General features: G+C 34.6%; 2 protein-coding genes across 13 annotated transcripts; one reads left to right on the top strand and one right to left on the bottom strand.

Annotated features, from left to right (window-relative positions):
- Positions 1-4,631: 4,631 nt before the first annotated feature.
- LOC122622917 lies at positions 4,632-19,697 on the bottom strand. Of its 5 annotated transcripts, none has more exons than XM_043801662.1 (7): positions 19,276-19,696; positions 15,756-16,223; positions 14,511-15,692; positions 13,425-14,051; positions 10,622-10,781; positions 10,166-10,528; positions 4,632-8,432 (listed from the first exon to the last, which is right to left on the bottom strand). In XM_043801662.1, the coding sequence occupies exons 2-7, from the start codon at positions 16,076-16,078 to the stop codon at positions 5,925-5,927; spliced, it is 5,163 nt and encodes a 1,720-aa protein (XP_043657597.1). In that variant the 5' UTR covers positions 16,079-16,223; positions 19,276-19,696; the 3' UTR covers positions 4,632-5,924. The 5 variants fall into 5 exon arrangements, with proteins under 5 accessions (XP_043657597.1, XP_043657598.1, XP_043657596.1 ...); XM_043801663.1 differs by having other exon boundaries at positions 13,425-13,574; positions 13,638-14,051; positions 14,511-16,223; XM_043801661.1 differs by having other exon boundaries at positions 14,511-16,223.
- A 42-nt stretch (positions 19,698-19,739) lies between these two features.
- On the top strand, positions 19,740-26,186 carry LOC122622919 (transcriptional activator protein Pur-alpha). 8 transcript variants are annotated; one of them, XM_043801667.1, is made up of 10 exons: positions 19,874-20,013; positions 20,071-20,145; positions 20,887-21,088; positions 21,137-21,199; positions 21,261-21,373; positions 21,496-21,598; positions 24,748-24,866; positions 24,920-25,041; positions 25,563-25,671; positions 25,759-26,186. In XM_043801667.1, exons 3-10 carry the CDS (start codon positions 21,046-21,048, stop codon positions 25,912-25,914), a joined length of 828 nt encoding a protein of 275 aa, XP_043657602.1. In that variant the 5' UTR covers positions 19,874-20,013; positions 20,071-20,145; positions 20,887-21,045; the 3' UTR covers positions 25,915-26,186. The 8 variants fall into 8 exon arrangements, with proteins under 8 accessions (XP_043657604.1, XP_043657602.1, XP_043657608.1 ...); XM_043801673.1 differs by having other exon boundaries at positions 25,566-25,671; XM_043801674.1 differs by having other exon boundaries at positions 21,161-21,199.
- The last annotated feature ends 945 nt before the right edge of the window (positions 26,187-27,131 follow it).

Here is a 27,131-nt window from a genome sequence, read left to right on the forward strand (position 1 = left end):
CCGGAGTTACTATTTCACAATTGTATAACGTTTTTATCTACTCTTCCAATACAAAACTTAGAATTTAAAGCAAAATCTCAGCTTGTATGGTACTTTTACTTACTTGTTTAATTTTAAATGTTCCTTGTCAATGTAACTAAAAATGATGCAAAATTTTTAAATAAAATAGTATTTGACTGATTATTTTCCAAAAGAAAAAAAAATTGAAATACAGTCTTATATTTATTTGATTTTATTTTGCATCATGCACGTTTATTGGTACTCGTTTATGTATTAGTTTATTGTTAACGGCAATTAAATAAAACATACATATGTTGTGAAACATAAGAAAATCTACTAAGAAGTTCCTATAGAATTTAATAAAAAGAAATACAAATATATTTACTTGTAAGTTCAGAAATACTATATATGACATTATTTTTAGTTCGTCTCGCCTTAAATTTATGACAGGCAATTTATGTAGAAACTAGACATTTGGCCATTCTAAGGTTAGACTATTGCAAATATGTGTATGTTTGAAATCCAATAATCAGTTTGTAAAAGAATTATTTTCATACATACGTACTTAAGCCTTCATAATTGCCAAGAAGATTTGAATAGATTTGACAGAATACCACACTAACACTCAATATTCTATATTATTTATATATTTATATAATATATATTATATATTTATACTTATTTGAATATACTTATATATATAATTATATACAAAGAAGTTTCTACTAATTTTTATTATATGTATATATATATATATTTATTTATATATATATATAATATATATATATTTATTTATATATGTAATATATATATTATATTTATATATATATATACTTATATATTAATTATAATATATATTATAAAGCTATACATTTAAAATAATAAACTTGAGTTTTTTTAAAAAATCTATTTCAAAATTATATGATTCCCATAAGCGACACACAAAATAATATGAGATTTTAAGAAGATATCAGAATATTCATTGCTCAATTGATAGCCACCATACATACAGATCTATGTATGTATAAATATATAACATATCACAAAAATTCCTAAAAAAAAACCTTCAAACTCTTTTTCTACTTTGTTTCTATGAAAATTATTTTTGACAAAGACATCCCAGCCATATTGTTTTTTTTTTTTAACAGTTACATATATTTTGTGTGTTCGGAATTTGCTTTCACCATACAACAACAAATGTTTCTTATATCCTATATAAGTAAACAAAAGCGTATAAGTAATTTTATTGTCAACTTATGAATTAATCAGAGTTACTACAAATACTGGGTAAAACTTACAGATGTAGGAAGTATAACAAAAAATATAAAGTTCCTATATATTTAATAATTGGCAGATGTGCATATATTATAAAATTATAAATTATAAACTAAAATACAAATTATAAATAAAAATATGAACCAGAAATAATAGTATTTTTTTCGCGATTTCATCAGAGGAACGCTTAACATAAGTGGCCATCCCTAAGCATTTTGAAAATTTTATCACTCCTCATTTGCAGCACTTTGTAGGTCAATATATCACCATGTCAGCTTTATGAAACGCAGATTAACAACCACTAACCTTTTGGAGCTAACTTTCTTCGTAATACAGGGCTTCAAAAAATAACTCTTCAAACAGATAGATGTCGTCTACACTGACTTTAGTAAAGCATTTGCAATTAGGAAACATGATTTATTAGGATTCCCTGTTGATCTTGTAAATTGGGTTGTCTTTAAAAATTAGCTTTCTTGTATTCTCCGTGGCACATCCGGCGTCTCACAAGGTAGTCACCTTGGTCCGCTCCTTTTTACTTTATTTTTTAACGACCTTAGTAATAAAACATTTGCGTGCAGAAGATATTAAATTATGCCTGCAGTATAGATATATATTTCTTGCCATTCGAACCTACAATCCGATCTAGATAGCTTTCAGACATGGTGCCGCGATAACGAACTAAACATAAATGAGTTGAAGTGTAAAGTTATGACCTTTTGTCGTGTACACCCAAAACACGCGACTTACACTCTAAGTGGGTGATAATCTTCGTGTTCTTCTGGACCCTAATCTTAAATTTTCTGAATTTAAGGAATTTAATAATCCTTACAAGGATTACCTGTTTAGAATCAACAATATGGAGATCACTAGGACATCATTTAATCGGTTAAAAAAAACTTCTTACCTTAAGTTTGTCTTCAGGCAAACCTACGGCGCCTATATGGACTAATCGTGTATCTCTATAAAACTTTTTTTTATAAACAGATGCCACACCTAAGGAGATACCGATTTTCAATATGTCTCTTGTAAATATTTAAGTACTCGGTTTTTATTTTACCGTGCCTTTTATTTTTAGTAAAATATTTTAAAGTTTCGTATAACAAGCGTAAAACCACTTCTTGAACTTCCTTGCTGTTTTTTGAAAATACGACGGTAACATCGTATCAGGCCATAGCCAATATTATAACTAACGCAAAAAGTGAAGGTTTTGGACGTGTAGTCAATATAAATATTCGAAAATCTGAGAAACGGCATCACACATCGAATTCGACTTACCAAATACAAATTAAAAACGAGAGAGAACGAGGGAGTCGAGTTCACCGACTATTTGATACCCGTTACTCAGCTAGTGGAAGTGCGAAGAGAAATTTCAACACTGACCGTTTTTGCCGATGTGTGGGCGTTAGAGTGGCCGTGAGTGATTAAAAATATATATACTTTATATGGTCGAAACGCTTCCTTCTGTCTGTTACGTTATGGGTATAAATAATACAATTGGCCACGCACAATTTTTTAAAGTTTATTATGGGGATTTAGACTCTGACCGTCCACACTATACTATATGAAATATTTGTTTACACGAAATATACAAAATTCGTCAGTCTTCAGTATTGCTTCCAAACATACGTATATATTTTTGTATCATTGAAAGCATAATAACACACTGGTCAACATGGCCCAACAAATTTGCGCTGCGTCCATGTCTCTCGAGTCTGCATGCTTAGTATTAACTTTCTAGCTTTTATAGTTACTGAGATTACGACGTTCATACGGACAGACAGACGGACGGACAGACGGACTTGGCCAGATCGGCTCGGCTATTAATCCTTATCAATAATATATATACTTTATACAGTCGGAAACGCTACCTTCTGCCTGTTACATACTTTTCAACGAATCTAGTATACCCATTTACTCTACGAGTAACGGGTATAAATACAAAAAGAGTTAACGCTATAGCTTATAAGCTGAGGGAACACACAGACGAAAATGGCCAGATTGGCTACACTATTGATTCGGATTTACAAATAAATATATATAAAAGCTCTTAATGCGCGGACTGCCATTCACAACGTTACATACTTTATAGGATTGGGAACGGTTCCTTCTACATGATAAATACATTTTAGCGAATCTCTTACACCCTTTTATTCTGTGCGAGTAACGAGTAAAACAAGAAATGTAAGACAACCTTGCATCAAAAAAAAAGCTTTATTGCTAAGTTATATTAATTAGGGTATACTATTTCTCTGACTTAAGCAAGGGTAACATAACAATATTTTCTCTGGTATTTTATTAGCTTGTTAAGTTTGGTCTAGAATTCTATGGTATACTGATGAGTTAAACCATATTGGTATAGTTAAATAGAAGGGGTAAAGAGCTTCAAAGAGAATACAAATTCGTTGGCACAGTTGTTACAATTGCATGCGTTTTAAAAGCGGTCTACTGAAAGGAGATTCTGAAAGAGCTATAAGGTATAGGGTATATATTGTTGTGACTACAAATCAGCGTCGGCAAGCGAAATATCAATTTTGCCCAGACAAAATGTTATATACAAAGAATAAAAACACTTTATGATCTAAAACTATGATATATTTTCTATTATTTTCAATTAATCTTCCGACTTTACCTATGGCAGCTAAAAGATACAGTTGCCCGATTTTATTGTCAAATAACGTGTACACCAATTATATCAACTTATGATCAAAAACGACAAAGATCCAATTCTTTCCATTAGTTCTGATCCATCCCGTTCAGATTTATATACTATTCTATATATATACTGATCAAGAATATACAATTTTCCGTCTACAAAGTGATAAAGGCGAAACCTACCAGCTAAAACCAGGTTATAAGTATCACAAAACCACAGTACACATTTACAAATAACTTAAGCAAGAGGCGCCAGGCAGACTATGCGTGATCAACTTTTGTTTTTTTCATTATCGAAAAACGAAAACCTTTTAAACTGCATGGTTATATGTATATTGACCTTATAGAGCACATACTTTACAAAAACGCTAAAACAAGATTAGTGATATGTAAGTCGAAAATGTTAAATTTATGAAAACAAAAATCTTGTATTATTTTAATGTTTTTTATTACTATTTATTTTTAAACTTTCTATAAAAACCGAAGTTTACAATAGTATTACGGGTAAATAAGTTTGGGGCACATAAATAAAACAAAATGTTAATTGGTACAATAACAAAAGTTTAATAACAAACCATTTAAATTTGTATAAAATTTTGGTAAATTTAAATTTGTGAAATATTTCCGTTTATTGATTATACCTTTTAAACTGTTTTAATTTGTTTAGATAAATATGTACAAAACCAATAATTAGGTAATTTAGCTTATAATTAAATAATTTGTTCTATAAACTTAAAAAGTTATGTTTTATTAAAATTCCCAATATTCACAAGAATGCATTTACTTTTGAAGATGTAGTATGCTAATAGAGCAAAACTAAATCTACACAAATATTATAATGTATTTATATACATTAAATATCTACAATAACCTATGCTTAAAATCTATCTCGATGCGTGTTTTTTAATTACGACCGACACGACTTATGTCTAAAGACTTACTTTGTTATCTGGTTAATTCAAAATAATTGTATATTTCATTGCAAAAACATTCATTTTCAAATGGAAATTAACCATATATAGAAAAATTACACACACATTCCCAGGCTATCGTAGACGCATTTAAAGTTATGTGGAAATTTGGAGCTAGATAAATAAAATCCTCAAATTCAGAAAACGTAGCACGAACACAACCATTGTCACTTAAAGAAGAGAAAATTTATGGTACGCAAAAACTTTACTTGATTACAATGCAAGAACTCGAAATGTGTTCACAAAAAATGTGCTAATTTAGGCATTTTTAAACGCGAGTTGGAGGCTAACGAATTTTACAATTTTACAACTGTGGGATCGTGCAACATTTAAGCTTTCAAGAGTGTTCCAAATTAATGACGTTTTTTTAAGGAGATGTTTATTACTTTATATAAAATACACGAAATTACATTGTAGCTATACGCCATTTTTGTGGATATACTATATACGTCCGTAATGAACGCTCCATTCTTTTGCAAATATCTCCGTAAAAAATACATCATAAATGAAAATAATAAAAATGCATATAATATTATATTATTAAAACAGCTGTTTGAATATTACTACATGGATTGGGTTGACAACTGTAACATATAGTGCTAGTGGGTTACAGATTCAAGCATGACTGTTTTGAATATGGTTTTAAAACTTTATTATATACTAGTAAGTTTCGACATATTTGTGTGTGTGCCAAATAAAGTATGCTTAAATGATTTATCTTAAGTACAAACAATTGTTTCGGGATCGTATTTTTCTGTAAGTTACGTATTTCATTTAAGTAAACATTATCATATGTAGTATTTTGTAATTTTAGAAAGTAAAGCTAAAATAATTAGATTAGGCGGAGTCTTTGGTTATCTTATCTAAAAATTCCTTAAAGTAAAATCGGCAAAGCCAGAGATTGATAAATATTGCTAAGACGCGGCGGGACGCAAAATCGTAAAAGATTTACATTCACATCAAGTCGCTGTATTCGGGTCGTTGCGATTAAATCGGTTGCAGTGATTCCTCTTCCTGTTTTTTGAATCAAAAACCGCCGTATCCACTTATGTCGGACGGCTTTAAGTGATCAAACACGGTCAAATGATGTGTGGGATGACTATGGTGATGGTGAGTATGTGGATGAGTATAGCCTGGGTAGTTTGCTTGGTGTGGCGTATGACCATATGGGTGGTGTCCAAATGGATAATTCGGACTCGGAACATGTAAAGTTGCAGTACTTGTTGGTCCAGTAGTCTGAACGCTACCGCCCAAACTATAGTGACTGTGTGTTCCCGCATATTCTCCTGTATTATGCTGTGGGTGGGATCCATACGCAGGGCCGTACATAGAATTTACATTTACGGATGAGATATGTGCCATGTGGTGCGCTTGGTCCACATACATCGGATGCGGATGTGAGTGAGATGGATGAGGATGGGAAATCGTATGAATATTAGGCTCAGAATTATTAATATTTGTGCCTAGGGCGCTACCAATGAGTTGAGGTGCATGATGATGATAGCCCGATTGATTATGAATGGGATAGTCAATATTGTTGCCAAAGTTGTTGTTATTATGGCTACTTTCATCGATGCCCTTTGTTTCTCCGTTGCCATATACTGCTGCGTTGTCAGTTCTTGCAGACGAAACAGAAGCGACTAGACTGCTTACCGAGAAATTGTTATTGCTCACATTGCTATTCTCTCTTGTAGCTCTACAAGATTCTTCCTGTGCGGAGTCCTCTTGATTGCATTGCTTTAGTTGCTGCTGTTGATTTTGTTGGTGTTGTGGTTGATGTGGTTGATGTGGTTCCAGCTGATGTTGCTGATGTGGATTTTGGTGCTGCAAACTCAAGAGACGACTTTCAACAGCAGCCGCTGCTGCCGCTACTGTCGCTGGTGGTATATTGCTGCAATCTTGCTCTCTTATTGCTGGTATTTGATCAACCAGCGATTCGAGTCCACATAAGCTTTTATGAGCAACATCTGAACCGATGTGTCCTGATGGAGAGGAATTCTGATGGGTTTGATTTCCCAGTCGTGGACTCAAATGGTGGTGGTGAGCGGAGATTACCATATAAGGATTTGAATTCTGTTCATCGTAACGCTGCCAGTTCTCCGTCTGCTCCTGATGGAAATGCTGCATATGGGGATGATGTTGTCGGTGTGTCAGTTTTTGTGCTGGTTGATTACTTTGGTGGGGATGCGGCGAAAGCCACTGCTGGTAATGTTCGTGAGGATGAGCTGTGTTCGCCTCGGTATCAGGTGTGGGGCTATCATACTGGACCTTTTCCATTATTTGAGGGTGCTGATGATCCAATTCAACGGCTTTATTTTGCTCCCGTGAACCCACTTGGGAGTCTGATTGTTCGTCTGGCGTATCGAAATCGACAGCTGAACACAGATTTGGCGAACTCGGCGGAGGGGTTTCGCCCAAATGCGGATGATCACGCATATCTAATCCACCGTCCAGGTTTCCATGCTGGGATTGCTTCTGTGGAGGAAGATGGTCGTTTTGCGTATCGATGACGGGCGACGTGCCCTGAGCAACTGAAGCCACTTGCCCTACCGGTGGAGTTCCATGTCCATGCACTTGAGTGTAATTGCAGTTAAGGGCAGGAGAGGCCATAGGTGATGCCGATGCCGTGTACAATAGGTGCGACGGTGGGGGGGTATTGTACAAACTTGGCGGCATTTGATGACTGCTTTGCGGAGACGCTGCAATATGCTCCATGGAGAGTGGATGCATTGAACTTGCCGACATTCCTGCGGTCGTGCTTAAATTAGTGTTTCCGTGTTGCAGTTGCTTAACTGGTAATATGTTGTCAATTGCGGGCTTAAGTTTTTTTGGTCTGCCTCTCTTTTTTTTTGGCGTTGCAATGCTGCCGCCTCCAGATATCAATGAAAGGTTAAGAATATTATTAAAATCGGGATGGGGTATATGCTGTCCGGCCATAGCAACTTTTCCACCCACGGAATGATCAATAACATCTTGCCCCTTTATCTTCTTTGGACGGCCTCGTTTTTTCTTCTCTAGTGGTTGCTGCGGCAAGGACTGCTGAGAACCGAACACTGATAAGTAATTGCTTTCATTAATTGAAGGATTGTGATTAGACATTGGGAGTAAGGGTCTATTTTCCGTATAGGAAAACGATTCCCCATCAGTTGCATTACTTGAAGATGAGATAGTGGGAGCCATTTGGGGCATAATTTTTTCAGATTGAACCTGATCTGACTCCTCGGCGACAATTCCACTCTTCGCATCCCCTGCGATTGGACCACTACAGTTACTTACTAATGTTAAACTGGATGGATGATCGCCTAGAGAAGTTTGATGTGTTTGTTTGATTTTACCATTGACTTCGACCTGATGCTGTTCGCTACACTGACGGATCCTTTGATCCGTAAACACGCACTCTGATTCATCTATATGGGGTATCTGTCCGTTTAAAAAGTCCCGAAACTTTTTCAAAGCCGCATAAAACGGTACTTTGTCAGCGGCGCGCGGCAACTGCGCGCAACGCGCTGATGATGATGGCATCACCCAAATGAACTGAAATATACAAAATTAATAGTGTCTGGAAAACTTTTTAGAAAATTATTAAACAAGAAAGGAAGATTTCCTCGGCAACGTAAAGCTTAAATACCTTTGCAGTAAATTTATTTTCACAAAAACAAAAAGTACGCTAGCTTCGGATACGAGATAACCTTGCAAATTGCATTCCAACAACGCTTTTGTTTACCGAATAATAATACATTAAAATCAAAGACAACAAATGATTTCTTTTAAATTATTATATCCGTAACTTTTGGTATACTAGATTCGATACTAGATTGTTTAAAACAGTTAGAAAGAAGCGTTTCCGGTCCTGTAAAGTTAAAAAAATTAACAAAGTTTCAGTTTAATTCACAACCATCTCCCTCCACAACGCCCACAAATCGCCCAAAACCGGCACGTTCCATATTTGATTTCTTTACTTTTCTTGCAAGTTTCTACCGTTAAAAAAAATTTTTTTGGTCAAGACTACTCACACTCCAAACAGAAACAAGAGAAAACGCTATAGTCGAGTTCCCCGACATCTGATAGTCGGGGAACTTGACTATAGCGTTCTCTCTCGTTACAAAGATAGTGGAAATGCGAAGGAGAAATTTCAGCACTGACAGTTTTTGGCGGTTTGTGGGCGTTAGAGTGGCGTGTCAACATGGGTCAACGAACTTGCGCTGCGTCTATGTCTCTGGACTCTGCATGCTTAATTCCAACTTTCTAGCTTATATGGTTTCCAAGATCTCGACGTTCATACGGACGAACAGACAGACGGACGGACATGGCCGGATCGACTCGGCTATAGATCCTGATCAAGAATATATATACTTCATATGGTCAGACACGCTTCTTCTGCCTGATACATACTTTTTAACGAATCTAGTATACCCTTTTACTCTACGAGTAACTGATATAAAAAGCTTTTAGAACAAAAGTAAAACAAACAACAGAAAAATAACAAAAGATATTTAAACAACAAACATCAATATAAAACATACATAAAGATTTATTAATAAAATAAAATTCTTCATTTTCATCAATACTTTCTATAAATAGTTAAAAAGCGTGGTCTATGTCTTTGACGACTGGACATCATCTGAACGGCGAAAACGCCAAAAACCCAGAACGTTTCCGCCGTACGTGTGCCGGGCAAAACGGGCAAAGCAATTTCCTATGCCAATGATTTGTATACCATAGTAAAATTTTTAGAATTTTGCGTATTTTTTGATGATAAGAAAACAGCTACAAATCATATGTAATGGTGTTGTTATAATATTCCCAAATCTCATTGAATTCAGATTACTTAATAGTTAAAAAAAAACTTAAAACAACCTTTAAAAAATATATTTTCTTTCAATTATTTTTTTTATTGTTAGCTATACCACCGACAACAAAATTGCTTACTAAACTAAAATATAAATAAACGAATTTAGTCTGCCTTTTACTCTACGAGTAACACAAGACGAAACAATGAAAGCTGCTACTACAATAATTAGCATAGTAATAAGTAATAATAACAAAAACCGCAAATTACACAAAATTTCCTAAAAAAAAAATAAGTTATATGGTGAAAAAAAATGTAAACAAAAATGATTCAAAGAAAAGTATTACAATTACAAATTTCGGCTAGTTCGAGGTGAAGGAATTAAAGTAATATTCCAACATATTTTAGATTCTTTGCAGGGGTCTCGCTATTCCGATTTTAGCCCGTGCAAATAACACTTATCGACCAAAATACTTACTGTATCAGTGCCATCGACGCGATCAGGTTGGCGGCCAAAGTGAAATTCCTTTTTTCCCGAAAACACTTCAAATATGAGTTTGCCATTAAAAACGGCTACTTTTGGTCGAAACTTTTGAAGTTTTTCCAACAAAATTCTGCTTCCCTCTTTTATTTCCTTCCTTGTAAGGTCAGCAGATCCTTTCGTGGCTCGAGCAACCATATTAGTAAATCCTATTCCTTGCTTTATCAGCTGGTGATCTTCATCAGCACTCATCTGCTCCTGAGTAAGGCCCGATAAGTAGAGACACTTCCAGAAGTGATTGCCTGGACCTGCGTAGTGGTGTCCTTTGTATGCTGCAAATAACCCCGGATTTATTCCGACCTGTAAAGCGTAAAAGGGAAAAAGCATTAACATTGTTCTTTAAATAAAAGTTTTAAGTTTTTGCCATTTTTAAACCCGAAATTTACAACTCACTATAACGATATCAAGGTTATCACATAGATGATCTGGAATCGTCCGTTTAATCACTTCTTCCTCGGACATTCCATTAAATCTGTCATGTTTTTTGCGTTCCTTGGTTTTTACGGCTTGATCGCCAGAACCATCTTCGCAGCCTGCTCTGCCACCAGATACCCTACAAAATAATATATTTATATATTATAATATAATATAATATAATCACATCAATGCTTTGTTTTTTTTTGATCCCTTTTATATAATTACAAAAAACCATAGAAACGCTTAAGTCGAGATCCTGTACTATTAGATACTCGTTATTTTGCTAAAAGGTGTGCCAGATTGAATTATCATATATATATATATATATATATATATATATATATATATATATACTAGTTGGCACTATGCGCTTCGCCGCATGCAGTCTTAAAATTCAATGAAAAATTCCTAGAATTTGTTATATGAAAGTCATTTATTTTATTTGAAAATTGTTATTTTCAATCCAAAACATTTGGATAAACTATATTTTTCGTTGGTCCATTTGGAGCGAATACAAATAGAGTTTGGAATGCCAACTCTTGAACAGGCTACGTATAGCTGCCCATGAGAAAAATACGGCTCTTCCAAATTCAATCCGCATACTTGAAGCGTTTGTCCTTGTGCCTTATAGATGGACATGGCAAATGATAGACGCACTGGGAATAGCAGTTGCTTAAATTCAAACGGCATGTCTGTTGGTATCAACGGAATACGCGGTATGAGCACCATTTCTCCTTTCGCTTTTCCAGCCAATATCGTGGCTTCAATTAAATTCGGCATCAATTTTTTTACAACCAATCTTTTGCCATTGCACAATTTTGGTGCATTTAAATTCCGTAGTAAAATAATTGATGAGCCGATTTTTAAGTTCCACAAATGCGGTGGCATACCAGGCGGTTCTACAAAATTTAAAAATTCAACTGGATAGTTCACTGCATCATCTTCTTTCATTGCGCTATCAAAAGATTTATATGTCAGTGCGCCTGGCAATTTTTCTTGAATGTGAAAATTGATTTCATTGACATGTACATTTTTTGGTGACAATATTGCTCGTTCTGTCAACCAATCGTGATTTCTGTGATTTTGAATTATATTTGGAAAAACGCTTTCTATTAATTCGCCTTTAGATTGTTGAATTGTACAAAAATTGTTTGGCAAAGTGATCAAGCCATTTGTATTTGGAACTTTACCACTTCCGATGTCTAATAATTGCTTCTCAAACTTGTTCTCAATTTTTATACATATAGATTAACGAATTCAGAGTTGTGGGTGTAGAATATGTTACTGTTGTGGGTGTAGGATATGTTACTATATTTATTTATTTATATAGATAATTATATATGTATATATAAATATATATATTATATAGCTCTTAAGCTCCCCTGCAAGTCAGATTGACCACCAGGATCACTGGTCATATGTATGGATAAGAGGCTGCTAGAGATTATTTTATATACGAGCCCTGACCACTATTAATTCGCACGGCCAATGTTTTTACGCATATGCAATGTTTAGCACTCAATATATTCAATATATGTGAAGATAATGCAGATAACACATACAAACATATATTTTTCTGAAAGATCTCATGGCCATGGTCTTTAAATCCAAGTGTTTTAAAAACATGGAGGGAGGAGTTGGACAGTTTTTAGTATTTCATAAACTGAATAAAAGTTCAAAAGCTATATTGATCCTGATTTTGTATATAGATTATAGGTTCCGAAATGCTTTCCTCTACCTGTTACCTATTAGGCGAGTTAATTAGGGCGGTTTATAAGCGTTCAAATGGACAAACTTTCTCTCTCTTGGCCAGACTGAAGGGCAGAATTGATTAAGAATACTGGCCATATCCGTTTGTCCGCCCGTCTGTCCGGCTGAACGCCTCGATCTCAGGAACTATAAAACCTAGAATGCAGGTTCAAGAGACATTGACGCACCGCAAGTTTGTTTGCCCAAAAATTTAAAAATGTTTTTATTTTTTAAAATTTTTTTATTCGTCTTGTAAATTCCTATTGATTTGCCAAAAAACTTTTTGCCACGCCCACTGTAACGCCAACTAATAGCCCAATCTTTTGGAAAATTTGAAATTTTGTTCATATATTATTTTTTTTCTATTTTCTACCGATATTTGGAAAACGTTTAAAATTTTTTGCTCGCACTTCCACCAGCTAAGTAACGGGTATATGATAGACGGGAAACTCGACTATTCATTCATTCTCTCTTTTTATACCCGTTACTCGTAGAGTAAAAGGGTATACTAGATTCGTTGAAAAGTATGTAACAGGCAGAATATATATTCTTGATCAGGATCAGTAGCCGAGTCGATCTGGCCATGTCCGTCCGTCTGTCCGTATGAACGTCAAGATCTCAGGAACTACAAAAGCTAGAAAGTTGAGATTAAACATACATACTCCAGGGACATAGACGCAGCGAAGTTGGTCGATTCATGTTGCCACGCCCACTCTAACGCCCACAAACAGCCTAAAACTGCCATGCCCACACTTTCGAAAAAGGTTTTGATATTTTTTCATTTTGGTTTTAGTCTTATAAATTTCTATCGATTTGCCAAAAAACTTTTTGCCACGCCCACTCTAACGCCCACAAGCCGCCAAATACTGTCAGTGTAAAAGACTCTCCTTCGCACATCCACTATTTGAGTAACGGGTATCAGATAGTCGGGGAACTCGACTATAGCGTTCTCTCTTGTTTCTATATGAATCTGTTCCTTAGGCTCGGGTTTTGTATATGCTCAGAAAGTTATATCAATTTATCGACTTACTTTTGTTGCTCGGCTGGAGTTGTCGTTTGTGTGGTATCAGTACAATCAGCAACTATCTTCTTTTTGCGTCCTCTTTTTTTTGGCATTGGCTTGGAATTTATGTCGCACTGAGAGCTATCAGTTTGTTCCAAAATAGTTGAACTTTGTTGACTGTGTCGATATATTTCTTCGCTTAGACATTCGGGAGTATTATTTGAAACTAAATTCCCATACCGCCCTGTCCCAGTTGTGACCGCTTCCAAATGACGATGTGATGGTGAATGCATGTGCAACTCATCACCCATAAAACTGTAGGGATCGACAACAGAGGCATGACTTGAGCATCGAGTGCCCCCACTCAGTTCTAGATGAGACTGGGGAGCAAGAACATGTCCTTGACTACCGTTTGATGAGCAAGCATTGTGGTCGGTGTGAGAATCACCAGAGAGTGGAACTGTTGTTAATTGCACATCATCAGGCTTCTTCTGGTTTTGCGGCATAAGCACTATATTCGGATGTTGCATTTGATGCTGAGGGGTAACGGAGTGTGTTGACGAACTATGAGAATTTGGTGTTAAAACGTCGCCAGCACTTGTTTCATAACCGTCATCTTGATTCTCAGGTTTTGTGTTGCTTGGAGAAAGGGTTCTGCAAAATTAAAATCAATTATTAAAAAAAATAAAAATTCATAAATTTGTTAGGTTACATCAATTTATTGATTTTAAACAAAATATATAAAAAAAAAATTTTTTTTTAATTTTCATTCTTAACAATAAATATTAGTCATATTATTACTTTTAATATACAAAATTAATTTCGTAAACTCAGAATTGATTCCTTCATAAAGCTCCAATTATTAAAATGTAAACAACTTATTTGTTATACTTATACCATGCAGCCTGGCATTGTGTAAATTTTTTTTTAATTTTCATTCTTAACAATAAATATTAGTCATATTATTACTTTTAATATACAAAATTAATTTCGTAAACTCAGAATTGATTCCTTCATAAAGCTCCAATTATTAAAATGTAAACAACTTATTTGTTATACTTATACCATGCAGCCTGGCATTGTGTAAATACTTTAACTTGTGTAACTACTTACAATTTGAAGGAATGGCTGGGTTCTTCATGGAAATCATCCATAATAAGATCATGATAGTTTTCGCGCAATGGCAATCGTTGCTGTGTCTGTTGATGTTGGTGCTGATGGATTTGCTGTGACAAATGATGTTGTTGGGAAATAGGAGTAGATTGATGTAAATGCCCATGGCAATCCATTAGATGCTGTAGAGGTTGCTGCTGTTGGATATGGCGTTGGTGCAGTTCACTTTGATGGGCACCAAACATCGGAGAATTTTGATAATGAGTGATATAGCCAGCATAACTTGCAGGCTGCTGAAGGCGAGGACTGTGTTCATGCATGCTTTGTTGATGATTTTGAAGGGGCTGCGGCTGCATCATTTGCGCATAAAAATTATTGTGCAACTGACTGTTCATATTAGAATTCGCTTCTGTTTGGCCAAATTGGCTCGATGCTGCAATATTATTGTGATCCTGCATTGGAATTGGAATAGCTTGTGAAAATGAACTAGAGCTTTCTTTCTCGATTTGAAGCAAAAGTTCGGAGTGACGATTCTGATGGTGATATGACAGCTCCGAGCTTACATTAATAGGCTCTTGCTTAATGTCAGTCGATGCTGTTTCTATGAGTTGTTGGCCGGACTGGTCATGGTGAGGCGTCCATAAAGAAGCCCTTCGATCATCCAGCAAAATATCACCTGTTGCTGTCGTTACTACTAACTTTGTAGGAATTCTTAAGTTCAAATTGGAAGAGTCATTTGCACAACCAACGATTTTATCATTCGCTAATATACTTGTGGAACTAGTAGAGTTATACAGACCAGCCGTACTGTATTGCAATTTGTTATCAATAGTCGAAGACGATGTAGTCGAGGATTCGCCCAGAGTGCTTGGCTTGGGCTCTTCAGATTGCCTGTCCGGTGGGCTCGTCGAAGAGGTTTGAGGTGCTGGAACGACTAACTCCACGCTAGTAACCAGTGCCTGCTCTGGGGGCATATAGCAGTCGTTATCAAATGGCACTATTTTTTCTGGACTTTTTCTTTTTGAGTTGCCTATAGATGTTGTCCCTTCAATGACGCTCTTACTGTTGGCTTTCAAATGCTTCTCCATTTCAGGATATTCATTTGACTTGATGTCTGACATATTTGATTTCTGATCCATATTGGGCTCGTCATCTGGATGGTCCACTTCATTGTTTTGAATGCTGTTTTGTTCAAGAATGGACAGCCTCAGTCGTTTGCGATTATTCGGTACGCCAGAGACATACTTGCCTGATTCATTGTTGCCATTTTCTAAATTAATTAGGTATGGTGTTAATGGCATCAATGTCAGTACGGTTCCATCTTCAGGTACCGAACTTACATCAACCTCTGATGCCATTACAGTGCAAATAGGTTTTACTGCCTTCCGAACTATTGCTTGCTCAGACCAAACAAAGTTAAAAGTTTGCAGAACCTTTATGGTATATTTTGTGGCAGCAAATAATCTATCTGCTTGTATTACAGTTATTCGTAAGACTACTGAAGCTACTGTAGGCGTGTAAGTGAAGGAACTACTTAAGAAAGGAATACTTCCACTTTCCTTTTGCATATCCTATTTAATAACCGTCCATTTAGGAAGAAAACTATGGTTGCTTTCAATCACTTCCAGAAGCATTCTCATTGAATATCAATTTCTTAGGTTCGGACAAATTATTTGTGAACCGTGTTATGTGCCAGATGCGCTATAAGCCTGCCTAAAAATAAATAACACAAACAGTTATTTAAATTATTAGATATAAAGGAATATAATATGATTAAAAAATGTTAAATAGAATGGATGTGTGTATGCTGATACTTCATGCTTATGCTTATAGACCTTTCTGTCCGCCTCTCATAGGTCTTAGTATATATTCCAGTCCCTCAACAACAGAATACCCGTAACTCGTTTAAAATAATCGTCGTAATTGCTTTCATAGAACAAACTAGCCACGCCCAAACTATTCAATAATCAATCAAACAATTCAAAAATTTCATTTTATTAATTAGTTTTCCTAATTTAAACCGGCATGTTGAAATTTCCAATAGCTGACTAACGGGTATCTGACTGTCGGGGAACTGTCAATAGTGTTCTCTCTTGTATTACTTAAGAATTATGCTTGTAACTAATTAACGAATATAATTTTATTGTTTTATCATTTAAATAAATTTATTATAGGTCTTTGTAACGGTGAAATATTTAACAAAAAATCTACATAAAAAACAAACTTTCCTTTCTAAGCCCGGTTTCTAAATTATATAAATGGAGTTTCATGGGTATCTTATTCACGAATGACATATATAAAATATATAGAAATTAATTTAAATTGATATTTGCACAATGCAAGTAAACTTGTCTTAACCAATCAATAAAATGTAGGTTGTTTCTTTAGGTTTTCGCTTTTACCTAATGACTTAGAAGTTAGCCGAAGTTTAGGCCTTACTAGGCCTTTGCTTACTGCAATTATCAAATATGAAATATTTTTTTCTAAAGCCCGTTACCTTTTAAATATATAATAAATATATATTGCATATCTGTGTATCAACGTTCCTTATGAGACACCTATAGTACAAATATGCATACACATAATATTTAGCAGAGCCTCAAAATGCAACGAAGCGAAAAATGGCAGTAGCAAGCTCTGAGTGTGTGCGCGTACTTGCATTTGTATGCACGTACATATGTATAAATCCGGATGCACGGATGTTGAGTTTACATATGTGTGAGTCTAAACTACTGTACCAGAAAGTTTAGTAAAATCAAAAACAACAGCCAAATGAGTACGCACTCTCAAAAAAGCTCAAGCGGTGAATTCGTATGTGTTTGAGAGATAATTTTGTGGGAGGCAATATGTAGTTTAGTTACTCAATGTATTCATTACCCGCGTGCCGATAATGTATACCATACGTGACACAAGCTGGCCTACCGAAATTGTTTAACTTTTAAATCTCGAATTTATAAGGAAAATATCTTTACAAATTGTGGCTGCTAAGATTAATCGGCCTTAAAATGATCGTTTGATCTAAGATATGACATCATTGTCAGCTCAAGTTCGCAGTGAAGGGATTTATTTTATTATTATATTTATATTTATTATAAATATACATATATAATATTATATTATTGATTTACATAAATGAGGTAACAGGAACCCTTTCAATTTTTTTTATTTTATTATTTATCTTTCCAATAACACTTTGGAACTCCCACTCTTACGGTCGCAAAACTTAAAAATCAGTCAGCCCACAATTTAATAAAAATGTTTTTTTCTTCTTGCCAACTTCTATACTTATGACAACAACATTTTTAAATTTATCTTTAGGGCTCCCACTGAGTAATAATATACTACTCCGTTCACTATGGTTTTGATTAATACCTTATGATTATCTAAATCTTATTATTTAGCTGTTTGTGTGATGATTGTTATGGCGTTGCTTCATAAGTAAAATCTATATTATAAAATATATATTATTGATCGCAATCACAAGGTCGTACAACCGAAATATATTGAAGACAAACTTAATATGATTTTTTTTAAGCAGAACTCATGCCGGCAACAACGCAGCTAACACGCTAACTCTCCACTTTCTTGCTTTCACTGTGGACAAAGCGCACCAGGAAGTGCTGTAAAATGTACTTTTTCGGAACGCTTCAGACGACAATGGCCGGGTGAAAACACAATCCGAATACAATAGTGCATTTTTCTTCACTAGGCCCATTCGTATTCAGAATGTTAGTTCTAATATTTCCTTTTAGCCCTCCAATTAGCTGAACACCAGGTATCTGTTAGTCAAGGATGTGCATGTAAGCACGGCATGCTTTTCCTAATATTTCGGTTAATAAAATTCGGCGTTTCACAAATAGCAGATAACAGCAGTTTTTTTAAAATTGAGTGTTGTTCCTCTGAATACTTTCTGCAGGGTAGCTCTTTATGACCGGGTTTGAAATATGTTCATCGTTATTAACCAAATTGGTATAATAATTCAATTTTTTCCTATAATAGTTTGTTTTTTTTATCCCTTAACCCGGTCACAAAGATTTTAAATGCATTGCTTTGCCTTCCTTTTACCTACAAGCGAAAAAACTAGTTTTCTTAGTAGAAACTCTCTTTTCGAGAAATGTACAAAAGGAGGAACTAAAGAAATTGTCTAGCATTATGGTCAGCAATGTATGATTTTACAGGTACGCAGATAAATTTGAAGGGATCAGTCAATTTAGAGCCCGACAAGTCGGAGTTCCGACTACAAGGGCAGTGGAATATTTTTGAATATTAGTCAAAATATGCATATAGACAAATACATATGTATGTACGAATTAAAAGCACTGGCAGTGCATTGAACATGTGCGCACATACATATGCGAGTGTATGTATCAATTTATTTTTACTTATACTATTCTTTATATGCTACGCTGTGCTGTGCCCGACAATTTGGATTCGGATTTACGGATACGAAATACAGACCCGATACCAAAAAAAAAATAAAAGACTAGTCGCTACTCTTCTCGTTTTTTGTTATGTGAACAATATATGCACATATACGTATATATATACACATATATACCTGCCTTACATATGTATTTCTGTGGGTTCAAAAGAGATGCTGTTTCTGTTTTCGCTTTCCACAGTAGATGTGGCAGATGGCAACGAGAGGAGATGAAGGAGAATGAGCAGAAACGAGGAGAGAACTGAGAGACGACCAACAAAAATAAGTTTGCGGGTATTTGTATTTATGTAGAAAATGTGCAAGTATGAGTGGTCATATACTTACGTTTCGCTCGACGGTTTAGGCACAGGATAGATACGGGGGAATTCGCGCACACAGTACGTAACAGTTACATTTCCATCGAAGTCGCGATTGAAGCACTGCTCCTTAACTTGCATTTGCAGTATGATGCACATTTTGCATAATTTCAATTTCGAATGTACATGCAGACATATGTATGTGCACACATGTCGTGTATGAATACACACACCACACACCCGCAGTACAGTAGTTTGCCGCTGAATGGTTTGGATTCGCCTCACAGCACCGTTGCACAATGTTTCGCAGCAAAGTGCTTAAAATCGCGCTGTGTCGGAATCAAAACAGAACTCTGGATGAGATGTATGATAATTTTCCACTTTCTGCTGCTCATGCTCGACGAACCACAAAACAGCAACCGACACCAATAACGCCGCAAATAGAAAGACTAGGAAAAAGGAGCTTTGCTGACTTATGTGTAGTTTATCTGAGCTTTTTTGGCCAGACGACGTATTGGATGCGTTACGTTGTGTTTCGTTACGTGCTCGCAACGGAGCTCCGAGAAATAACCTAACGCGTTCTGCCGGATTCTACACGTACATAAACCGAGCGTTCTCCTTGGATGGTTAGTCAAATCAAATCCAACTAGGGCATTTTACTTAATCTGCAGATAAACATCGGCTGTACAACATGCGCAAGCCTTCACTGTGACTCGAAACACTCTTAAACTCGGATTTGCATCAGTCTTCCTCCCAAGGCGTTAAGGTATTTCAGCCCTGTTGGGCTCAATTCTCCATCTGTTCTCATCCTACGAATTTGTAGTTTCACCCGACGAACAAATAAAATGGGCGAGTGTCGATGTCAGTCGTAAGGGCAGTGCGTGTGTTTGTCGATGTTGTACGTATTATATTATTTTTTTACTTATAGTTAAGGAATGGAGTGAAAATAGACCATGTGATAGTAACGAGTTAGGCATGTCAGGCTTAGAAAACCGTAAGGCTCTTCTATTTATTCGCAACTGGCTTTAGCCCTGCTTTCATGAGCTGTATCCATTTTTCGAGATGTGCTGCGCCAATATGTGTACATGAAAGCTCCCTTAAAAAATTGTCCCCTTTCGTATTTGGTGCATATTTCCCCAGTTAATTGCATAAACTGTTTTCAAGTAATATCATATTCAAGTTTGAGATGGATATGTATACAAAAAGCAGCTTGCGAAATTCAAATCATGTGTCTGTAAAATGGCTTTATCCGTACTTGCGTACATACATATGTAAAAACCTTGAAACTTTTCTTGGGTAGTCGAATCAATTCAACGAATGCGATGGGTGAACAGCTGATACATATCAAACACGTACACACACAATGTAAACAACTAATTTCTGTACTTAACGGGTTATTTGTTTGTTTAAATTAAGTTTAAATTACTAGAATAGGGTAGTTCATCTGATTGTTTGCCGGCGTAGGGGATTATAATTAATTGCCAGATAAATGTTATGCTTAAAAACAATATTTTTTTGATGCATGTATAGGAAAGAAAGCATACATTGATAATTCATAAAGGTTGCCTAAATAGTGCCTTTGCTGAAATATTTTATAAGATTATATCTAAAAATGATTTATTTCATAACGGTTTTAAAGCAGGAGAATGTTGTTCACCGGACAAAATGAATGGATTTAATTTTAACTAGATGCTGGCAGGTTGAGGCACAAGGGTAAAGTGACACATTTAACGGCGGAAGAGGAAAGAAGCGTAACTATTTTCCAAGCTTCGAGATTTTTTACATAGGTGGTCTCGTAATGTCCGATTTGGGAAGCGGAGATGATGGCATCTCAGGATCAAGTAAGTGAGCCGCCTATCGATAAATATATAACAGCTCCAATATTTCAGAATATAATGTTGCAAATATGGAAGGTACCTCAAGTAGGAACGAGTTCGATTCTTCTGCAAAAGGTATAAAGTGCAACATATATTATTTGTTATATCGGAATATATCACTTTCATTTCATTTCAGGAGGAAGCGGCGTCGAACAGGAATTGGCTACGAAAATGCTGCAAATACAATCTAAACGATTTTATTTGGATGTAAAACAAAATAGAAGAGGCCGTTTTATAAAGGTTGCAGAGGTAAATAATCAGACTAGAACAAACTTGTAGTAACTTTCGTTTTATAAAGAAAATATATTGATTTTGACTGACCACACTTCAGAGCGTTGGAATTTTATGTATAACAGATTTAATAATTGCAGATTGGCGCCGATGGTAGACGAAGCCAAATTTATTTGGCTCTTTCAACTGCAGCCGAATTTCGTGATCATTTGTCGTCATTTAGTGATTACTATGCTTCTCTAGGTATTTACCGTTCTGTTATTGCTTACTTTATTAAACTTAACTCTATTAAGAATACTTAACTATTTAATTTACATTAAATTTTTCTTGAATTTGTTACTTGTAGACTAAAAAGAATAGGAAGTAATAGAAGTTAACGTATATATATTCATTCATAATGTAGCAATTAGTGATGCTGAAAGCCAATGTATATATAAATTTATCACTCCGAATAATTCTGTCTATGTCCGTCTGACCGTCCGTCAGTCTGTCCATGCCTATGCACATAGAGATCTCGGGAGCTATAAAATCTAGAAAGCTGGGACGAGACAAGCAGATTCTAGTGAAGCCTACTCACCACAACCCCCACGAAGGTTTATTTGATAGCTTACCATTTTCCATTAAAAGTTAACTAAAAATGTACTAGGAAGTACAATATCACTTCGTGTTCAATCTCTTAAGCAGACTTTTAATTGCATTACTTTCGGACTTACAATAGCTAAATATCAGGTTCATGATAGTCACGACTATAGCTTCTCTCTTGATTTTAGTCAGTGTTTATCAAAACAAAACAAATTTTGGAAGTTTTTATGCTTGCGACCTTTGTGGTACTGTCTCCATATAGGTCGGGACAAACATACGTTAGGATAACAGTTTTATAGTAACTTTAACTCAACTAACCGAAGAAAAAATTTAAAACTTAATTATTTTATACATATTTTAATTGGAGTACTATTAATTTAAAGTAGATGAACACTCTTTACTCATTATAAAAAAGGTGTGTGAGGTGGAGATATGCAAGCGCATAATAAACTGCTTTAGGAAGCTACAATTTAATTTCTTTATAAACAATGACGTTCCTTAAATTTGCATGTAAGTTTTAACGTTTCACAGCTTCCGAGTGTTTGTCGTTATAAGGACAGACAGATGGGCGGACGATCATGGTTAGATCAACCCGGTTTGATAATAAACATAGTCACACCCATCTATAATCGCCAGACACTTGAATTTAACATGTACATATATCATTGTGAATGCTTTAGAAGTTTTTTTTAATTGGGAGACATTTAGGGTCTGTTGTTTGGTATTCTTTTTATCGTTCATTAAAGTCTTTGGCAGACGTTTATTAAAAAATTATTGTTATTGTCATTTATTTTTTACATTACTTATAAAGTAAAGATCATTTATGGTAGCAAACTATTTTTCATTGATGGTATTTCCTAGGGCAGCTTATTCTAATTCCTTTCTTAAAGTATTAATAGAAAATCAAGCTAAAGGCATAGGTATTGCGTGGGAGTTGAAGATATTCAAATAAGAAAGTCTGATCATGTGCGTCACATTTATTGCTAATGACTGTGTAAATTATGTGAATTTAAAACGTTTGCTAAATTTTGTACAATTAAAAAAAAGTCCATTCCACTTGTCCCGAATAATGATGACATATCGATAGAACAAATTCGTCTATGGCACGTCCAATATTAAAATCCAAACCGTTGTTCAAAGAATCGATAGAAATTTACAATACTAATAAGAATATAAAAAAATACAAATATTTTTTAAAAGTGTGGGTGTGACAGGTTTGGGCGGTTTGTGGGCGTGTCAAAAAGATTTTTGCAAGTTGATGAAAATTAATATGACTAACAAAAATATGAAAAAGGATAAAAACATTTTTCAAAAATGTGGGCATGGAAGTTTTGATCGGTTTGTGGACTTTGAAGTGGGCGTGGCAAAAGGTTTTTGGCATATCTATAAAAGTTTATAAGACTAATATAAAAAATAAATATTTTAAATCATTTTTCAAAATTGTGGGCAGTTTTGGGCGGTTTGTGGGAGTTATAATCGGTGTGGCAACATGAATCAACAAACTTGCGCCGCGTCTATGTCTCTGGAAACTCTATGCTTAATTTTAACTCTCAGGCTTCTATAGTTTCTGAGATCTCGACATTCATACGGCTATTTATTCTACGAGTAACGGATATAATAAATTTCACATTTCAATTCAATTTTAAAAATGACTCGACAAGTCTGACATCAGTTAAACAATTTTCTTGTAACTTTCTATAACTGGAGGTGATAAGCTGTTAAATTGTGAACTTGTACATATTGTATTTTAATCGCACATATTATGCAAATTGCCGTTAGCATTACTGTTAGCTATTGAGAATATCCAGCGACAGAATTTTGGATGAAAAATCCTCTGATCCATTTATACGTGCAGATTTAACGTAGCGTTGATTTGATTAATTGGGTTGTCTCGTCATCTTTTTTGTATATTTATACCCGTTACTCGTAGAGTAAAAGGGTATACTAGATTCGTTGAAAAGTATGTAACAGGCAGAAGGAAGCGTTTCCGACCATATAAAGTATATATATTCTTGATCAGGATCAATAGCCGAGTCGATGTGGCCATGTCCGTCTGTCCGTCCGTATGAACGTCGAGATCTCAGGAACTACAAAAGCTAGAAAGTTGAGATTAAACATACAGACTCCAGAGACGCAGCGCAAGTTTGTTGATTCATGTTGCCACGCCCACTCAAACGCCCACAAACCGCATAAAACTGCCACGCCCACACTTTTGAAAAATGTAATATTTTTTCATTATTTTATTAGTCTTGTAAATTTCTATCGATTTGCCAAAAAACTGTTTGCCACGCCCACTCTAACGCCCACAAACCGCTCAATGCTGCCACGCCCACACTTTTGAAAAATGTTTTGATATTTTTTCATTTTTGTATTAGACTTGTAAATTTCTATCGATTTGCCAAAAAACCTTCTGCAACGCCCACTCTAACGCCCACAAACCGCCAAAAATTGTCAGTGCTGAAGACTCTCCTTCGCACTTCCACTAGCTGAGTAACGGGTATCAGATAGTCGGGGAACTCGACTATAGCGTTCTCTATTGTTTTTCCTCTCATGTCAACATTACGATCTGTTTTGAAGTCGTTTTAACTCCGCAGAAATTTAATCGTTGTTTCTGATATTTAATTACTTAAATGCGTTATTTATGAACTTAACATTAAACATTATTTTAATGCGGGTCTCTGATAAATTACACCTCCTTTATGGAAAATAAATGTATGTTTGTTTTAACGTAACGGGTAAAAATATCAGAGAACAGTGTACTGTACTTTGATACAAACATAAGTTAGTAAAGAATTTTTAAACCTATACAGGTCCACCAAACACCGACAATTTACCAGAAGATGGTAAACTTAAATCTGAAATGATGATAAAAGATTATCGAAGATATTACTTGGACTTAAAGGAAAATGCGCGTGGCCGATTTTTACGGGTAACATTTTGACAGTTATATTTTTGCTTTGTTATAACTGATTCTTTCTTTAGGTATCGCAAACAATAACAAGAGGCGGGCCTAGATCTCAAATCGCGTTACCGGCCCAAGGCATGATCGAGTTTCGTGATGCTCTTACAGATTTGTTAGAAGAGTTTGGAGCAAATGATGGAGGGTAAAGTACATCTAAATATCAAATAACAAAAATTGTCCCTTAAGGAAGGTTTTTAAAAATGTACTGTTTTTTTTATATAACTCGCAAAATGAGTATATTTAAAATAGTTAATATAAATCCCTTTCCTTTGAAATCAGACACACCATTAAAATTATAATAACGTTCATGAATGAGAGCTAACATGTTTAAAAGGTACTATCATGGACACCAGAGAAATGTTCTGAAACAAAAACCGGTATAGGAATTGACTAACATATTCTATAAAAAATATCAGTATCTTTTCAACATTTTGTTTTTTGTAAAAATATGGAAAGCTTGTTTTAAAGTGCCAGGTTTGTGCGGCATTACTTCTAGTTTTGAGCATAGTTAAGATAACATATGTTTATTATATGTATCCTATAACTATATGCCATCCCATTGCCATGAAAATGGTCGGACAGAAGCTGACCAAGTTTATCGATTGAAAAGCTAATAAAACTGTTGTGCCTTTGCCAAATATTAATTATTGCTATTTTCTTTAGCAGGTTCAAAGGAGATTTACCGGAAGAGCGCCATATGAAGGTCGATAATAAAAATTTTTATTTTGATATCGGACAAAATAATCGAGGAGTTTACATGCGGATAAGCGAAGTATAACCAAATCATTTTATATTTATATATATTTTCTATATGAAGCATGGTGATTTATTGTATTATTTATGTGTAATTTACTTAAAGGTGAAAAATAACTTTCGCACTTCGATAACTATTCCGGAGAAATGTTGGATACGCTTTCGAGATATTTTTAATGATTATTGCGAGAAAATGAAAAAATCGTCCGACTCAATTACTGCCGAAATTAATTTACCGACATCGTCAACTAGTCTTAAATAAACAACATGCCGTGATTTATTCAATCATATAAGAAGGCGCAAAAAAAAAATAAATGTCGATTGACCAACCAATACCAATATATGTAAAGCTTGTTATGTCTGACATAACTAAACTCAAAATCTTGCGACTAATTAAGCTTAAATGACATTCAAATATGTTTATTTTTTAGCATTTTGCTAAATATGTTTTAGTATTATATAATTTTGTAATGAAAAAACATTCTAAATTTCTGAATGTTTGCCTTTTACTTAGTAAAAATAATTTTTAATTTATTCATCGTTTGTTTTACAAGTGGAAATTAGAAAAGCCGTGCTCCTATTTTACATTTCCTACCTTTGGAACTCGCAAAATATTCACATCAACGGATTTCTTTTTGACACATCGTTTTAATTTAGTTTAATTTTAATTTAACTGAAATTACAAACAAAATTAATTTATTTCCAAATTGTTTGTTCAATGACCTATTTTTTCATTTTAAATTAAAATCGGATCTTGTTAATAGAAGGCCATTGCCAATTTACAAGGAGTAAACAAAAAAGCGGAGAACTACTGATAATAATCAGTTAATCATTACAAGTAAAGCCGCAAGTATCTTATCCCAGTATGAAAAAAGTACATCATATTTAATGCAAAACAATTACTCACACTAATCATTTTCAGTTGAACATTATAATGCTATTATTTTAATTTGTATCAACTAGAATTTCAAATTGAAATTGATCATTTGTGCCACGTAAAGTCATACTTCTCATTATATGTATTCCTTAAGTTGATGGGTTATACCAAAACTAATTCATGTCAATGTAATTTGAAACATCTTTAACAAGTTTACAAAATTGTTAAAGCTTTTAGAAATAATATGTTATAATTATAATACAAATTAAAGTAACTGCTAAACGCGTTTTTAAAACAAAAGTTTCATGTGATCACGTAGGATAAAAAATTACTAAGTACGATGAACATGCATAGCAATTACAACATAGATTGAAAGCGCAACACACGCACCTACCGGATAAATTTCCCTAAAGAAATATCGTGTACAGATTGGGTATGCTAAGTAAAAAACTAGTGCTACTAATTATTTGGTATTGAAAGTTGTCAGAATTTTGGTTCAATAATGAGACCTTGAATTGGTATAAAACAAAGTATTCGCTCTCTTAATTAAATTTATGGTTTATTAATATTAACGAGAGCTAGTTCACTAGATAAAATTAAAA

The sequence above is a fragment of the Drosophila teissieri genome, chromosome 4 (assembly GCF_016746235.2).
Source record: "Drosophila teissieri strain GT53w chromosome 4, Prin_Dtei_1.1, whole genome shotgun sequence".
NCBI classification, from domain to species: domain Eukaryota; kingdom Metazoa; phylum Arthropoda; class Insecta; order Diptera; family Drosophilidae; genus Drosophila; species Drosophila teissieri.

Bases quoted from the DNA above. Each gene is read 5' to 3' on its own strand.
- LOC122622919 (XM_043801669.1), top strand. From the start codon at position 21,046: ATGTCCGATTTGGGAAGCGGAGATGATGGCATCTCAGGATCAA. The intron at 21,089-21,136 runs GTAAGTGAGCCG...CCAATATTTCAG, and splicing joins TGATGGCATCTCAGGATCAA to AATATAATGTTGCAAATATG. The intron at 25,042-25,562 runs GTAAAGTACATC...TATTTTCTTTAG, and splicing joins TTTGGAGCAAATGATGGAGG to CAGGTTCAAAGGAGATTTAC.
- LOC122622917 (XM_043801661.1), bottom strand. From the start codon at position 16,078: ATGCAAAAGGAAAGTGGAAGTATTCCTTTCTTAAGTAGTTCCTTCACT. The intron at 14,052-14,510 runs GTAAGTAGTTAC...TTAATTTTGCAG, and splicing joins CCCAGCCATTCCTTCAAATT to AACCCTTTCTCCAAGCAACA. The intron at 10,782-13,424 runs GTAAGTCGATAA...ATTATTTTGTAG, and splicing joins ACTCCAGCCGAGCAACAAAA to GGTATCTGGTGGCAGAGCAG.